The following is a 15,970-nucleotide window of genomic DNA, read 5'->3' as shown; positions in this document are numbered from 1 at the left end:
CTACCGTGTGTCCTCTGCTAGAATATTTTTGTTGATACTTGAGCGTTCTGCTTTATATAACTGTCATGGCTTCAGTGCAGTATACAAGACAAAAGGTTCCCCCGGTCCAATAACACTCACTGCTCTCTCCATCTTTCTATAACCTATTGTCTGTCTGTCTGTCTGTGTATGTGAATGTGTGCGTGTCTGTGTGTGTCATCCAGCTGGATGTGAAGGATGACGCCAGTGGGAACAAGGACCCGAGGGCCCAGTGTGACGAGGAGGAGCTGAAGATGCACCAGCTCAACATCCAGGTGCGGGAGGTCTTCTCCAACCGCTTCACCCAGATGTTCGCCGACTACGAGGTGTTCGTCATCCAGCCCAGCCAGGACAAGGAGTCCTGGTTCAGCAACCGGGAGCAGATGCAGAACTTCGACAAGGTGAACATCCTTGAAAAGTTTGAAACTGATCTTGGGAGTTCCTTTTAGACACACAGTTCAGTTCACCTGGTTTCAACCTTTCCTTTGCATTTAGTCATTTAGCAGACACTCTTATCCAGAGCGACTTACAGTAAGAACAGGGACATTCCCCCCAGAGGCAAGTAGGGTGAAGTGCCTTGCCCAAGGACACAATGTCATTTGCACGTCCGGGAATCGAACCGGCAACCCTCTGATTAATAGCCCGATTCCCTAACCGCTCAGCCATCTGACCCCCTCTTTTGTCCTTTTTGCCCTCTCCAGGCCTCCTTCCTGTCCGACCAGCCCGAGCCCTACCTGCCCTTCCTGTCCCGCTTTCTGGAGACCCAGATGTTCGCCTCCTTCATCGACATCAAGATCCTTTGCCACGACGACGAGGACAAGGAGCACACGCTGAGGGTGTTTGACACGCGCGTCGACAAGATCCGCATGCTGAACGTGCGCACGCCCACCTTGCGCACCTCCATGTACCAGAAGTGCACCGGCATCGACGAGGCTGGTGAGAGACGCACACCCTTACTCAGCCAGTGGAAATACGGGGAGCTTTGGAATCAGATTTGATGCCAGGGTAGTTTGGGGGGGGGGGGGTCATACTGTCCTGTTCTCTTTGATTTTTGACGATTCATGACTGTTCTTGTTTCAGATAAACACCTTAAAAAGCGGTATGAGAAAGTCGATTTTGTCGCTCCTGAACCTCACCCCATTGGTCTAGGGAGCCACAATGACGAACCTAGTAAATAATTTGTCCTTGTTTCTGTAACTTGACTTGGTGGTGGGGTCATGTTCTTGCATCGCCACTTTCTTCTTGGGTGGATAACCTTTCACTAGTTCTCCTGCTGGCGACTCAGACAGTGACTGAGTCGACGGAATCCCAGCCTTATTGTTTGGGCTGCTTCTGATTCTTCTCTAAACGTTGACGCTGTGCCTGGACATGTCAGTCGGTCTGTGTTTGTGCTCACCCGTGATAATAGGACTCTGTGTCGGCACTTACCCAGTGTCATGTGTGATGGTGGTGATGTGGGGATTGAGTGATGCACAGCATGAAGGTGTGTGGGTGAGGAGCAGGTCGCTCAGAGAAGCCTCGGTGCAGCTGCTGTGTGTGTGTGTGTGTGTGTGTGTGTGTGTGTGTGTGTGGGGGGGGTCAGGAGCAGGTCGGTCAGAGAAGCCTCGGTGCAGCTGCTGTGTGTGTGTGTGTGTGTGTTGTGGGGGGGGTCAGGAGCAGGTCGAGGGCTCCGTGATAGCTGTGTGACTCACGCCAGCTTCTCTCAGTGGAGTGGGTTAACGGTGACATAAGACTCTTTAATATCCCGTGATGATGCTGATAATGGGGCTATCAGCTCTCTTTCAAAGTATCTCACCATCATCTGTCTCACTCTCTCTCCCACTCTTTCTCTCTTGCTCTCTCTCTCTCTTTCTCTCTCTTTTCTGTCTTCCTTTCTCTGCCTCTGGTTCTCGCTTTCTCCCTCTCCTCTCTTTCTCCCTCTCTCTTTGTCTTTCCTCTCTCTTCCTCTCTCTCTCTCCCTCTCTCCCTCTCTCTCTCTCTCTCTCTCTCTCTCTCCCTCTCTCTCTCTCTCTCTCTCTCTCTCTCTCTCTCTCTCTCTCTCTCCCCACCCAGAGAAGGCCATTGAGATGCGTATGATGAAGATCGACCACACGGCCCTCCACCCCCACCTTCTGGACATGAAGATCGGCCAGGGCCGCTACGAGCAGGGCTTCTTCCCCCGGCTGCAGGCTGACGTGCTCTCCACCGGCCCCACCAGCAACAAGTCAGCACCTCGCTCCCTCCACCAACACAGGAGCACCAACACCAGAAACCAAAAAAAAAAACCATAGATTTCTTGCTCTCCTGTCCTGTAGGAGTAGCGATGAGAGGACAAAATAATGTGTAAAACCTTGAGCTAGCATTGTGACTGCCACTATCACTTTTTTATTGACACGTTTTTATTGACACTGACTTGTGCATTCGGTTAACCCACACTAGACAAATATGTTCCTATGTGAGGAGCTTTGAACCTCGTCTGATATGAACCAAACATGGTGTTGTGTTGCAGGTGGGCTAAGCGGAGCGCCCCGGCTCAGTGGAGGAGGAAGGACAGACAGAAGCAGCACGCTGAACACTTGTACCTGGACAACGACCAGCGAGAGGTGAGAGGTCATGAGCACACAGCGCCCCCCGCTGCTGGGGCAGGCCAGCACTGGGGTTAGGCCGGCCTCACACGCATCTCACTGCCTGCTGTTTTGTGTTGTTAGGTTTGGTTGTCACTTCTATGATTCACTTGTGTTCTTTGCTCTTTTAAGTGGACGTTTTGTGGCGTTCTTGAGTGGGTTCTGCCTTTGTTCTCTCTCTCTCTCTCTCGCCCCTCTGCTGCCTGTCACATCCCTATCTCTCCCATGCACAGTCGGTCTGTTTCTCACACTCGTTCTGTCGCTCTCTCTCTCTCCTCCCACACACGCTCCCAGCATGTGGAGTGCCTCCAGCTCCTGCTGTTTCTAGACTACTACTGGCTGTCCCAGTCCTTCAAGCCCTGTCTAAAGTCCGTCACTGTCGATGTGGTATGTGTCGGTTGTGGGCCATGTGGCCTGAGCCTCACACCACGCCCACATGGCCCTCCCCCCATGTGGTCGTCACCGCCGCCCCCCCCCCCCCCCCCCCAACCCTTTTCCTCACCTATTTGTAGATGGTTAGGATAACTTTTCATGTTGAGGTTTACTAATCAGGGTTGGTCTGAATATGTGAAGGAAAGCAATGCTTGGACCCATGGAGGATTTTAAAGCACAGAGAAAAGCACTGTACATATTCAGTATCAGAGCAAGTCATCTTCCCAATGATGACCTCCATTATCCTCTAGCGTACGGCCTGGCTATTTAACAGTGAGCGCCAAACAGATAGGTCTGAATGACACAACCAACACCCATCCCCTCTCCTCCTTTTAGATTGTATCAGCTACCCACTAGACAGCCACTTTAGTCTGAAAGCTTAGGATGGTTGGTGTCCCACTGCCATCTTCCTGTGTGTGTGTGTGTGTGTGTGTGTGTGTGTGTGTGTGTGTGATGACTACTGAGCCAGGCCGACGGCCCCCCTCCCCCGTGAAGGTGTGTCCTCTCCCCTTTCCGTAGCTGTCCATCTCCCCTGACCCTCTCTGCCCTGTGTGCTTCCAGAAGTACATCCAGGAGGCCAGGAACCTGGGCACCACCATCAGGCAGCCCAAGCTGTCCAACCTCTCCCCCTCGGTCATCGCCCAGACCAACTGGAAGTTTGTGGAAGGCCTGCTGAAGGAGTGCAGGAACAAGGTACTGTAGACGGAGCAGCCCGCCTCAGACGGAATGGCGTGGTGGAAGAGGAATTTTATAGCTACAGAAGATGTATATAGTCCACGTAGAGCCCAATATCTGAACCTGTGTGTGTGTGTGTGCAGACCAAGCGTATGCTGGTGGAGAAGATGGGACGGGAGGCGGTGGAGCTGGGCCACGGCGAGGTGAGCATCACAGGTGTGGAGGAGAACACCCTCATCGCCAGCCTCTGTGACTTGCTGGAGAGGATCTGGAGCCACGGGCTGCAGGTCAAACAGGTCGGTACGCACACACACACACCACACACCACACACACACACACCACACACACACACACCACACACACACACACACACACCACACACACACACACACAAGTCCGCGCGCACACACTCACGCGTCCCAATCCAAACATGCACATCCATACCTGTTTGTCTGTTCTCTCAGGGTAAATCAGCCCTGTGGTCCCACCTGCTCCACTACCAGGAGAGCAAGGAGAAGAAGGAGGTCACACCTGGGTGTCTGGGTCCCCTGGGTGAGCCCGCACCTCCGTCCATCCTCACACTTGAGAACAGAAGCACCTGAATGTCCCACACGTATGACTAGACCCCTCGCTCTCCCTCCTCTGGGCCATGTCAGTGGGGGTCAAATGGCTGAGCGGTTAGGGAATCGAGCTATTAATCAGAATGTCGCCGGTTCGATTCCCGGCCGTGCCAAATGACGTTGTGTCCATGGGCAAGGCACTTCACCCTACTTGCCTCGGGGGGAATGTCCCTGTACTTACTGTATGTCGCTCTGGATAAGAGCGTCTGCTAAATGTAAATGTAAATCTCTTCATATTTGATCTATTTAGTCGTCGGTAGCTGCCTATGCTACTGTCACAGTGCAGCTTCCACCACAAGGATCAGTCAAGTTGGACCCTGCTCTCTCCACAGGTCTCATCCACAACACAGAGAGACGTAAATCGGACGCTGGCTCGGCCATGCCGCCCCTCAAGGTCTCCCTGATCCAGGATATGAGGTGAGGCTCCTCACCTCACCAAGCCAGTGACAGCGGCTGATTATAAAGAGCTTCACTAAAGCAGTTTGGGGGGCGATGATGGATTTCGAGAAGTCGCTGGCATGGTTTTACTGACATCTTGTGGTGGAGTGCTGGAAAATTGCCAAACAGTTATCGTTTTATCAATATGTTTGAGGGGGAAATCTATAAGGACAGAAACTTGACCACTGAGTGGATTTTGTCATTATAAGTAGTAACTGTGCATACATTCACACTCATAATCCTATTGACTTTAAGGCTAAACACAGACTTCAGCGTGTTTGTCTGAGTCTGTGCTCTTGCTTGCGTGTGCACAGAGCAGACAGCTCTGTCATGTCTGTGTGCTGCACCTCCAACAGCCAATGGTGCGGGGCGGTTTGAAAGGTCGTTCCCGGAGCGCTGTGAGCGAGACGGGGTGTGGAGCTGAGCGACGGCACGTTACTTCCAGCCTGATTACCAGACCCCCTCCCCCCCCCCCCCCCCGCCCCGCCGTCTGGCCCCCCAGGGGGCGGGGAGGAGGGGGATCACGAGGAGGCAGAGTACCCTGGACTGGAATGTCTGCTCACGTACACGTCTCGCTCCACACGCACACGTCTGACTCCACGCACAGCAACACAAGGCTCCTTTTTCCTGCATAATAACACTGACACGCTGTCGGAGCAGAGACGTCGCTGCCACGAAATGAACATTACTGAGAGACTGCATAACGGTCTGGATTGATATACATTGGTTTCATTTCCATGCTATATAATGCTAGGCTATAGAATGCCAGCCTGCCGATCGCATAGGTGTGTTAACTGCAGCTTGTAGAGTAGACAGTCACATACATGACCCATCTGCCGTTTCCTGTGTTGATATTTTGCACTGTTGCCATGGGGAGAATGTGTGGAAGGAAAGTGGGTTAATGTGCGTGAGTGAGGGGAGGGGGCTGTGAGGGGGGATGGGGGAGACGGATTGGGGAGCACTTAGCGAGTGCCCCCTGGCAGAGGTGGAGTGGAAGGGAGTGCGTCTGGGTACGGGAGGCACGACCATGGCCGCGAGCTATGACAGGAGACTGGCCCAGACACCAGGGAGTCTGGGTAGGGTAGGGCACCCCCCCTCCCCTCACCCTCCCTCCCCTCACCCCTCCCCCAGTCCTCCATCCTGCTCTGGAATCCAGGTTGAGCTGCCTGCGTGCTGAGCTGCCTGCGTGCTGAGCTCCTGTCGTCTGACGGTGGTTTTGCTGTCACCTGTGCAGGCACATCCAGAACATCGGGGAGATCAAGACGGATGTGGGCAAGGCCAGGGCGTGGGTGCGCCTCTCCATGGAGAAGAAGCTGCTCTCCAGGCACCTCAAGCAGCTGCTGTCCGACCACGAGCTGACCAAGTGAGCGCAACCTGGGAACAACCAAAGCAACGTACACTCTAAACAAACGCTGCTGCTGTTAGCATCCACTGTCTTGACGTTTCCGTTGGCAAACAGCCTCTTTCTCAACATATTTCCAATGGAAGGTTGCATTCATAACTAAGCCATTAGACTCCATCCAAAGATGAGACATTAAACTCCATCCAAAGCTGAGAAAATGTTTCCCTGGATTGTTACATATCATGGATTAAATTAACCTCGTCTGAGAACTAAGCATGAATAATATATGAGTTCCTTTTGAAATATCGAAACCTCCCGGTACAATTCACAATGAAACATTTACAGATGTCTTCATTATTCATGAGGTTTGCTTGGGAAACTGGGTCATGCTGAGGGTGTTCATCATTTCTGTGATGACCTCTCCATCTCTATTCTGCTTCTGTTTACTAACAATACCACACATTCATCAGCAGTTTTTTCTGCCTGCACTGACACATATGCTTGCGAATGAGATGTTTGACAGGAAGTCATTAATGGGATCATTTGTTTGTTTTGTTTATTCCAATTGTTTTCTTTGCAGGAAACTCTACAAGCGTTATGCTTTTCTGCGCTGCGACGACGAGAAAGAGCAGTTCCTCTACCACCTCCTGTCCTTCAATGCCGTGGACTACTTCTGCTTCACCAATGTCTTCACCACCATCAGTGAGCCATGTCTTAACTAGGGCCGCTTCGTGTTATGTAACCGTCAACTGTTCAAACTCTCTCCAAACCACTTTTCTTTTGCAGAATACAGGCTGCTTATTACTTATTTAACTATTACTAACTTTGATATCTTACTGTCAGGCCCAGCCTGTAGCTTTAGAGTCAACTGGAAGTGACTTGAGAATGTCTTTCCTACAGTGATCCCCTATCATGTGCTGGTGATCCCCAGCAAGAAGCTAGGGGGGTCCATGTTCACAGCTAACCCCTGGGTGTGTGTGTCGGGGGAGCTGGCTGAAACTGGGGTGCTCCAGGTCCCCAAGAACACACTGGAGATCACCTTTGAGGTGAGTCCTCTCACCTGTTTGAGAAAATGCGGGGTACCTTTGCAATATTGGTACCTAATTCTCCCACTGACTGGACATGGTTTCCTCTCCCTCCCGCAGTGCCAGAATCTGGGCAAGCTGACTACAGTTCAGATGGGCCATGATAACTCAGGGCTGTACGCCAAGTGGCTGGTAGAGTGTGTCATGGTCCGAAATGAGATCACTGGCCATGCTTACAAGTAAGTGCTACATCTGGTAGCCACTGCAGAACTGGCGTGTATTAATACATTAAACAGGCACCTGGATAAAATAGCTACTGTGAGATGATTGAGATTGTAGCGATGGATAACTTTGTTTGTGTGTATGCGTGTGGCTATGGTGTGTGTGTTTGTGTATGGTGTGTGTGTGTGTGCGTGTGTGTGTGTGTGTGTGTGTGCGTGCATGCTTGTTTGGGTAGATTCCCCTGTGGCCGGTGGCTGGGTAAGGGGGTGGACGATGGCAGTTTGGAGAGGATCCTAGTGGGAGAGCTGATCACCCCCAGCACGGAGAACGACGAGCGCATGTGTCGCACCCCCCCCATGCAGCAGTCCCCCGGCATGATGAGGAGGTTTGTCACCATCTCACCAAACAGCAAACCAAGTGAGTGACCCAACTTATACACTGCACAACATCAGAAGGGATGTAGTCTGTCTAACATTGTTCAGCCCAAATATGGCAGCACATTTAGAAGAAGAGAAAAAAAAAGTTCTGGATAGATTTAGAATGTTCTAGAACGACTTGTGACTGATGTTGTCTGTCTCTTTCTTTGCCATCCAGAGTTGAACACAGGTCAAATACAGGAGGGGGTAGGCGAGGCCATCAATGGGATTGTGAAGCACTTCCACAAGCCAGAGAAGGAGGTGAGACAGACCCAGTAGAATTGCCCAGACTAGACAGACTCCAGCTTCTGGTTCTATTATTCATCACGTCGTAGCTGTGAGACGTGGGTTTGCCCTGCATTGCAAAGGCGTATGTTCATACAGTGTTATTTATGTGTGTCTACGTTTCCCCACTGTACAGAGGGGAAGTCTGACTCTTCTGCTATGTGGGGAATATGGCCTGGTCTGGGCTTTGGAGCAGGTGTTTCAGCATGGCTTCAAGTCACCACGCCTCTTCAAGAATGTCTTCATTTGGGACTTCTTAGGTAGACTCTCTGATACATGTTTATATATGCATAATCCTAAATGCTAACATTCCCGGTCGAAGCACTCATTTGTATATTTCTGTAATTGATTTCTTCTTTCACAGAAAAATCCCAAGGGTACTTTGAGAGTGCAGAGCAGCGGGAGGTGACTCCAGATGAGAACTGGCAGACCCGAGTTCGTCATTTCTGTCGCTTTATGCGTGCCATCAACAGTACGTCCAGAAACATAGGCAAAGATGGAAAGTTCCAGATGCTTGTCTGCCTGGGTGCCAGGTGAGCTGTGCTCTGCAGTCCCGGTGGATCAACAATGGTTGTGCTTTGCTCATATCTGACATATAGGTATATATGCTATCCACAAGCTAGGAAAGAGTTACCTTCATATAAAAAGGTTGATAGACCCAAAACGAATTCAGCAGAAATATACTCTGATATCTGCTTTTAGCTATTTCTTTTTCTTCATGTTTTTTCCGTTCATGAAAGTGGAAACAGAGTGGGTTATCCCTTCCTGTCCTGATAACTGCCCCTCCCTCCACCTCCTGTTATTCTCTCACATACTGTGGGTGTGTGGGTGCGTTTCCAGCTTTCTATCTATATCCTTTGTGGAAGAGCAGGATTTATACTGATAATGCACCTGCAGGTGACTTCAATGAAATGCCCTCTCTGTTAAATCATGAAAGGAAGTGCAACAGACAAGACAGGACATGCCCCTGTAAACACAAGAGATCCTCACAACAAAGCATGAGCCCTTCCAATCCTCTCTTCAACAGTCATGACTCACCCAGAAAGGCCCACCTCGTCCGTGTGATTAACTGCATCTTTCTGGCTCTTCTTAGGGACCATTTACTGCACCACTGGATCGCTCTGCTCGCCGACTGTCCAATCACAGCCCAGATGTATGAGGACACTGCTCTGATTAAAGACCACTCATTGGTGAATTCTCTGATCAGAGTGCTGCAGACTTTACAGGAGTTCAACATCACCTTGGAGGCTTCGCTTGTCAAAGGCGTTGGTGTCTAGCCATCTGGACCTGACCCAGGACACTGTTGGGGACCACTAAGAGTTTATTTAACCTTTTTTTATGTGGAAAGAGACTTGAACAAAGGAGATTTCTGGCTTATATTAAAGCTACTGTTACATTTATCATATATGAAGTGCAATGAGCCTTTCAAAATGTGTTATTTTTTATCCTCAACAATGTTGCTGTTAGATGTTAAAAGTATGTTTTCTATTATGATCCATGATTTCCACATTGTTGAAGATAATAACCCGCCTGTGCTAAGCTGTTATATTGAAAGCTAAATATTTTCATTGTTATTGTGAACTGCAGACAATGGCTATATTTAAAATGGAAAACAAGGAACAAAAACTGTTAATATATTTTCGACGAAGAACAGTATTATTTTGATATGTCTGTCAAGTTGCTTGCTCTGTTGTCAATATAATTCCAATGTCATAATGCAGAGCTTGAAGCAAATGAGTAGAAGTATGCTTTATAAGTATATATAATGACAAGAGAGATTTGTTCTGCTGTGTGAACAACTGATTCACCTACATCGACACAACAGTGTTCGATGTTAGGTCATTCCTTGGGAAGTACAGTAGTATGCAAATCTTTTCTTTGGATTAACAAGGCCTGGGGTGGTCCTCCCAAGAAGACAATGTAACTGATATGCTCGTGATGCACAATTGTTTTCAATTTGAGGAGCAAAAGGCCTTTGTTATTGTTTCACATGTGACTCTCAAGCAGTTATCCTAGCCATTGTTTGGTGAAAAGTGACTCATAGCCTTGATGTAAATAACTCTAAACTAGTGGAACTTTGTCGACTCCAAATAACTCATTCCTCATAACTCATAACTCATTTCCGGCAGGTTAACCTCTTAACTTTACAGTACAGTAGGTTGCATTTCATCAGTCCATCAGCAGTTGAAACTATGACACCCCCCTTAAAGACCTTAGTACAGATATTGAATTAGATTATTTGGCAACACAGAATGTGGACTGGGAATGTTTTGATCATTGCAGCCGAGGTCAGCGGGGCCAAAGCACGGTACGTTTGACTGCTAAATGAAGCCACATTCAATATAGAGAAGCAAACCTCCCTAACTCTCTGACCTGTTGGTATTTCTGCTATGCAATATCAATCCACTTCACACAAAAGAAGGAGAACCTGGAAAACGAATGTGAAATTCGAATTATACAACCTTCTCCATATAAATTACTGTGCAGCATATGATCAATGCAAACAGTGCAGCGTGTCATTAGATGTGAAGGATGTCTTTCCTGTGTGCCAACAATGTCTGGATTGATTGTGTTGTACTAGTTCATGTAAGACCCACATGAGCATCTTGGGAGATATATATTTTAGTTTTTCAATACTGTAATTGTACATTTATTGACATAGCCATGTAATGTAGTGTTTACTAAGTGAGCAACTGTGTACAGTGTAAAAAAAATTTAAAGAATAAAATTACATAAACGAATGTAATCTGTGTATTACTTTTGTAGTTCGTGCTATTTATTTTCTCTGGAGTTACAACTTACTAACGGATAGTAAGAACCAAGACTTACATCTCAAAACTGAAATAAATACCTAATATGAGCCACTAATCATTTCTTACAAGTTCCCAAACAACATTTAATACAGATGAAACACTGTAGTAACAGCAGCTGGTTCAAAATGTAAACAAACTCATTCGCGCCATTTTAAAGCATTTTTTTCTGATTCTCATTGACTAAATGGTTTCTGGGATGTCGAGTCATGAGATGAGGTGTGTACAATGGTCCAGCGCCACAGTCTGCACTACCACTCCCAGCATGCAGCATTCTTAAATACCATGCACAGAGAGCGTCCATTGGTTGAATCTTCGTTCAAACGAGAAGGCTACACTCCTTATATGGCGTTTCTACGATTAAACGTCTCCTTCCCATGTTTTTTATGCTAATGAGCCCAGCTGTATGCACTATGCAGTCGTAGTAAGGCATGCGCAGTGTGTGAAAAGAATACGGCGAAGATTCAAAGTTTTTGTTCGGTAAGTCCTTTTGTAATTCCTTGCAGCTTTACATGTAGTTAATTCCAACAGTAAAATGTCTATGATGTTGTAATTTAAGCATGTCTCATTTCAAATCTGATCTGGCCCACTATGTTGCTGTGTTCAAGTCAGACGTCCTATGCATTCAACAATGGGAGAGCGTGGACGTGTGGAGCGTGGCGTGGTGTGGTAGCTAGCACTCATGCTAGCTAGCTAACAACAAAAAGGCATATTGCTATTTGGCGCTCTTAGTGGGCGAAAGTTTGAATTTAAAAGCGGGGAGTAATGTATCTTGTTATAAATATTCCCCCTCTTAATTTAATTATTGTGCCACTTTCAATTATTCAAATGTAGAAAATGACTCATGTCTTACATTTTATGAGTAGCCCCGGTAGCTTTTTGTTTCTTCACTTCAGATTGCGCTAGCTACTTCCCCGCTTTTTGTTTCGGATTCCCGCACTGGCGTCAGAAGAAACCCAACTTCGATTCTAGCATTTCAATTTAAACCTGAACTAAATGCTCGACGCAATGTATTAACAGTTTTACAATCGGTTTGATAAACTAATTGCAACTCGACGCGTTGTTTTATCATCCTTGGTAATCAACGGACCAAGTTCACGATAGAGCTGCCGCTAGTACTAGCTTCTGACGATGGCGTCATGGGTTGCCAGATGAGACGCTACGCTAGCTATCTTAAGTTTGAAAACATAGGGTTCTGTTGATCTGCAACCGCTAAATAAACCCTGGGTGTGAATGGTGCTGGCTGTTTTATTTAAGTGTAAAAGAAGCCTTGCTATTTCTGCTTCAGTTATGTTTCGCGCTATTCGGCGAGCTGCATTCAAAATGTGCATTCTCGGGTAGGCTAGGGTACTACAGTAGACGGTCTAGTAACACAGGTCCAGGAAACTAAAAAACTGGTTATAATCACAACATTACGTTTACTATTATAAGTACTTTGTTTAGATGTTTTAAATTACTCGGGTGACAATTGTAATTACAAATGTGTATTTGAATGCGTTGCATTCACTTTCGCATTCAAATGTTACAGCCGTTTAGTAGAAATGTTTTGAGCGCAGGAGGTGACCGCCCCCTTTCCACCCGTCGAAAACATTCGATACGCAGAATGCAAGTATATTGTATCACTGTACTGCGTAATTAACGACAATATTTCTAATCTTTGTCATTACTCGTCACATTCTCTACAGGTTTAACACTTGATAACTACATGCAAACATGTTTGGTTTCCACAAGTCGAAGATATACCGCAGTCATGATGGATGTTGCATCTGCAAGACCAAGTCGTCCAGTTCTCGTTTCACAGACAGCAGTCGATATGAAGAAACTTTCAGACTATGTTTTGGGTGAGTTTTTGGCGTCGGGGTTTCATTGGTGTGCCGAATATGTCTAATATAATTGGTACTGTCCATCAGAATGTTTACCTTGTTGGGATGTTTCTCAGCAGTAGCCTTACACCTGTTTCCTCCAGTGCAGTGAAAATGGAGAGAAAAAGGCTTCAACATGAATTCGGAACATGTGCACGTTGAGCCATGTGACATTTGTTTGGTGTCCTAATAGATTCATGAACTCTTGTTAATGTAGGTTGTCAGAGGACCGTGTGGGGGATATCTGCAATGCATGTGTCTTGCTGGTGAAGAGATGGAAAAAACTGCCAAATGGTTCTAAAAAGAACTGGAACCATGTTGTGGATGCAAGGGCTGGGCCTGGTTTCAAGCTGACCAAACCTAAGAAGATGAAGAACAGTGATGGGAAGAGAAAAAGCAAACTGAAGAAGCTTCACAAGTTCAAGCGTCAAAGTGAGTAATTTTATTATGTTATTTAAAACCATCTAAACTAAAATAATATTAAATCCTCACTTAAATTACACTTAGCTACACATGATGATATTGTTTATGTTGACTCCAGAATCCTTCTGGAAGCATAACAATAAAATTATTGTGTTTAGACTCTGATGCGCACAGCACCACCTCCAGCCTGTCTCCAGCCCAGTCCCCGAGCTACAGTAACCAGTCTGATGACTGCTCAGACATTGAATCAAAACAGAGACGCTCTGCTCCCTCTGCCTTCTCCTTCCTGGACCGCTCTTACTGGAAAAGGTATGTCACAGGTTCCCATCAGCACTTTGTAATGTGGGAGAAAGGAGGGAAATGTTGAACAAACTACAGCTGATTAGTATGCATGTGACTGAAATTCTGGTGGTTGTTCCTTGCAGACAGAAGGTGTGTTGTGGTATTGTCTACAAGGGCCGGTTCGGCGAGGTGATCATCGACCCACGTCTCTTCAAGCCCTGCTGCAGCTCCAAGAAACAGGAGACTCTGGTGCCCACGCAAATCGACAGCCATCTTCCCAGCACCCTCCCTTCTCCGCTCCCAGAAGAGATGAAAGAGGCCTGGTAATAGTTTTTAGCGCCCCCTAGGGGTGTCAATGGCACCCACCTGGTTTTGTCTCCAGTGGCAGACTTCTCTCCCAAACCCGTTCCCTCATTAGCACACTGTGTATTTAGACAGCTAAAGGATTTTTTCTTTTTTTCCTTTTTGATATGGGTATTTTCTTATTTTGTATAGGATTAATTTTCTTATTTTGTATAGGATTAATTTTCTTATCTTTTTTTAAGAAAAGAAAAAAAAAAGAACAAAAATATTGTTTTTATATGGGCATTAGTGTACTATTTATAGGATGAGAAAGCAGAATTCTATTTGGCCTTGAAAGGCAAATTATCCAGGTCTTATGAATTTGCAACGTTTAAAACTTATTTTGTCACCTTTACCAGCATTTGTATATACTAAGTTCCTTATGCTAGCATATCAAGACGTATATTTTTTTTATTATGTTACAGCTGTCTGTGTAAATGTTCATGTGCCGATATGCAAGTCTACCAGCTATAATTCTAAAAACCAGCCTGATTGCATTGTGACCAGATTGCTGCAATGTTTGTGTGGTACTTTTTTGCTGATGCACACAATATATTTGTAACATCTGAATGTGTTACAGGCTGAGTGATAAGGGTTGCCAGTGCATTTAACCTGATCAATTGCCCTTTACTTGGGCTTTTAAGTGTGTATATGTGCATGCATAGTCTCACTCTCCAGTCTCCACACATTAATGGTTTTGCAAGCACTGAGTCGTACTGTAATGAAAACACTCTGGATTAATGCTTTCCAGCTTTTAATGCAAGGAAATCACAATAGAGTTGGACCATGCATGCAGAACTCATCTCTGTACTGGACTAATAACAAGTAACTATTTATTTTGTGTTTTGTATAGTCTTCCATGAAATGAAAATGCACATTGTATAGCAATATGTTTACAATGGTTTTGTATATACACACACATGAGTGTTTATCCAATCGGGACATTTAAATTGCAAGATTAACAAACCTTTTTAAACCACTACTTGCATGTACATATTCAGAAATGTTGACAGCTATTTCCAACCATCTCGATAACAAAGGCAGCAGGTCTTTGTTGTTTAGTCTAGGTATTTGAATGAAAGTTGAATTCAAGAGCAATATTAACACAATGTTTTTCATCTATTGTCAGCATCATTGCCTCTGCTATTCTGTTATTCAACATGTATTTGTGATTTTTTTTTTGAATATATTAGTTTTGTCAAATGAGTCAAAGCTGAGACTATGCAGGCATTTTGAATGTGTGAAGCGGCCTCGCTTAGGGGCATTGTTTTGTCATCTGCCCTATTTGTCAGGTCCTGATTTAACCAAATTGGCTTTTCAGCTTTTTGCATTTAGCATTAGTAAACGCCCTGTAGATAATTCTCGATTACATCAATTTGCTGTAAAGTGTATGGTTTCTATTTATGAATATTAGTGTCACACATGTTACATTGTTGTGCATTATCTGGACCAAACCTAAACAATATCACTGTGGTGACCATTTTTTTTATCAATGCTGTAAAATTGTGGTTGTTTGCAGAGCATTTACTTTGTGACAGGGTTGTTGAAAATATATCAAATAATGTCAAAGAAATGCTGCTTCCCTTTATCAAGATGGAAATCAAACCGTTTTTTTGTACATATGGAAATGCCAATTATTTTGTGCAAGGTACATGTAGGATATCAGGTGTGCCTTATAAGAATTGTCCTTTTTCATTATGAATTGCAATCTGTCATGTAATTTATATTTATTTATTTCAACGCAGTTTGTAGAACTCATGCTGTTAAATTAACCTTTAGGGCCGTCAAGTCATTTACATGTTGTGCACTTCAATTTCAGTTTGATTTTCTATGACGTTGTTTTGTATACAGTCTCAATAAATTAATAAAGGATATCTTGTGTGTTTGCACATTTGTACCGCCAGATGGTGCGCGTAGTTTATTGATAAATCAACTAGGCCACTTATGGAAGAGCCCCTGGTTTTGAGAAAGTCTGGATGCTCGCGTCAAAGAGAGTGGGTTGCTAAATTAGTGGTACAAGCCCAATATATTTAAGTTTCAGTTCTCGCTCGGCATTGTGTGACGGACAAGCATGCACATCTGATAAATAAAATCCCACTTGATGAGCTGCCTTTCAAAGTAGTCTATTACACTCACAGGGTACCCTCTGATTTGATAAACGGTAAAAGTGGCAG

The 15,970-nt window shown here is 45.8% G+C and overlaps 2 protein-coding genes across 9 annotated transcripts in view; both read left to right on the top strand.

The window, feature by feature from the left end:
• Positions 1-10,829, top strand: part of dennd5a (DENN/MADD domain containing 5A) — a 30,807-nt gene extending 19,978 nt beyond the window's left edge. For 2 of the 8 annotated variants that reach the window (XM_062471477.1, XM_062471475.1), the window contains 19 exons: positions 204-419; positions 720-954; positions 1,099-1,188; positions 2,071-2,221; positions 2,507-2,600; positions 2,916-3,008; positions 3,615-3,746; positions 3,872-4,024; positions 4,194-4,281; positions 4,682-4,766; positions 6,022-6,150; positions 6,710-6,831; positions 7,030-7,175; positions 7,275-7,393; positions 7,612-7,793; positions 7,971-8,053; positions 8,214-8,337; positions 8,442-8,610; positions 9,171-10,829. In XM_062471477.1, coding sequence (XP_062327461.1) covers positions 204-419; positions 720-954; positions 1,099-1,188; positions 2,071-2,221; positions 2,507-2,600; positions 2,916-3,008; positions 3,615-3,746; positions 3,872-4,024; positions 4,194-4,281; positions 4,682-4,766; positions 6,022-6,150; positions 6,710-6,831; positions 7,030-7,175; positions 7,275-7,393; positions 7,612-7,793; positions 7,971-8,053; positions 8,214-8,337; positions 8,442-8,610; positions 9,171-9,354 — 2,595 coding nt within the window. In that variant the 3' untranslated portion in view covers positions 9,355-10,829. Of the gene's footprint in view, positions 1-203; positions 420-719; positions 955-1,098; positions 1,189-2,070; positions 2,222-2,506; positions 2,601-2,915; positions 3,009-3,614; positions 3,747-3,871; positions 4,025-4,193; positions 4,282-4,678; positions 4,767-6,021; positions 6,151-6,709; positions 6,832-7,029; positions 7,176-7,274; positions 7,394-7,611; positions 7,794-7,970; positions 8,054-8,213; positions 8,338-8,441; positions 8,611-9,170 lie in introns of all 8 variants that reach the window. The other 6 variants (XM_062471480.1, XM_062471478.1, XM_062471482.1 and 3 more) reach the window with 4 other exon arrangements.
• A 391-nt stretch (positions 10,830-11,220) lies between these two features.
• sinhcafl (SIN3-HDAC complex associated factor, like) lies at positions 11,221-15,677 on the top strand. The gene is made up of 5 exons (XM_062471485.1): positions 11,221-11,367; positions 12,573-12,728; positions 12,967-13,181; positions 13,331-13,481; positions 13,598-15,677. Exons 2-5 carry the CDS (start codon positions 12,601-12,603, stop codon positions 13,779-13,781), a joined length of 678 nt encoding a protein of 225 aa, XP_062327469.1. The 5' UTR covers positions 11,221-11,367; positions 12,573-12,600; the 3' UTR covers positions 13,782-15,677.
• Positions 15,678-15,970: the final 293 nt, after the last annotated feature.

The sequence above is a fragment of the Osmerus eperlanus genome, chromosome 10 (genome assembly GCF_963692335.1).
Source record: "Osmerus eperlanus chromosome 10, fOsmEpe2.1, whole genome shotgun sequence".
In the NCBI taxonomy this organism is placed as follows: Eukaryota; Metazoa; Chordata; class Actinopteri; order Osmeriformes; family Osmeridae; genus Osmerus; species Osmerus eperlanus.
The sequence above is the reverse complement of the archived record's forward strand: the minus strand, read 5'-3'. Positions and strand labels throughout refer to the sequence as shown.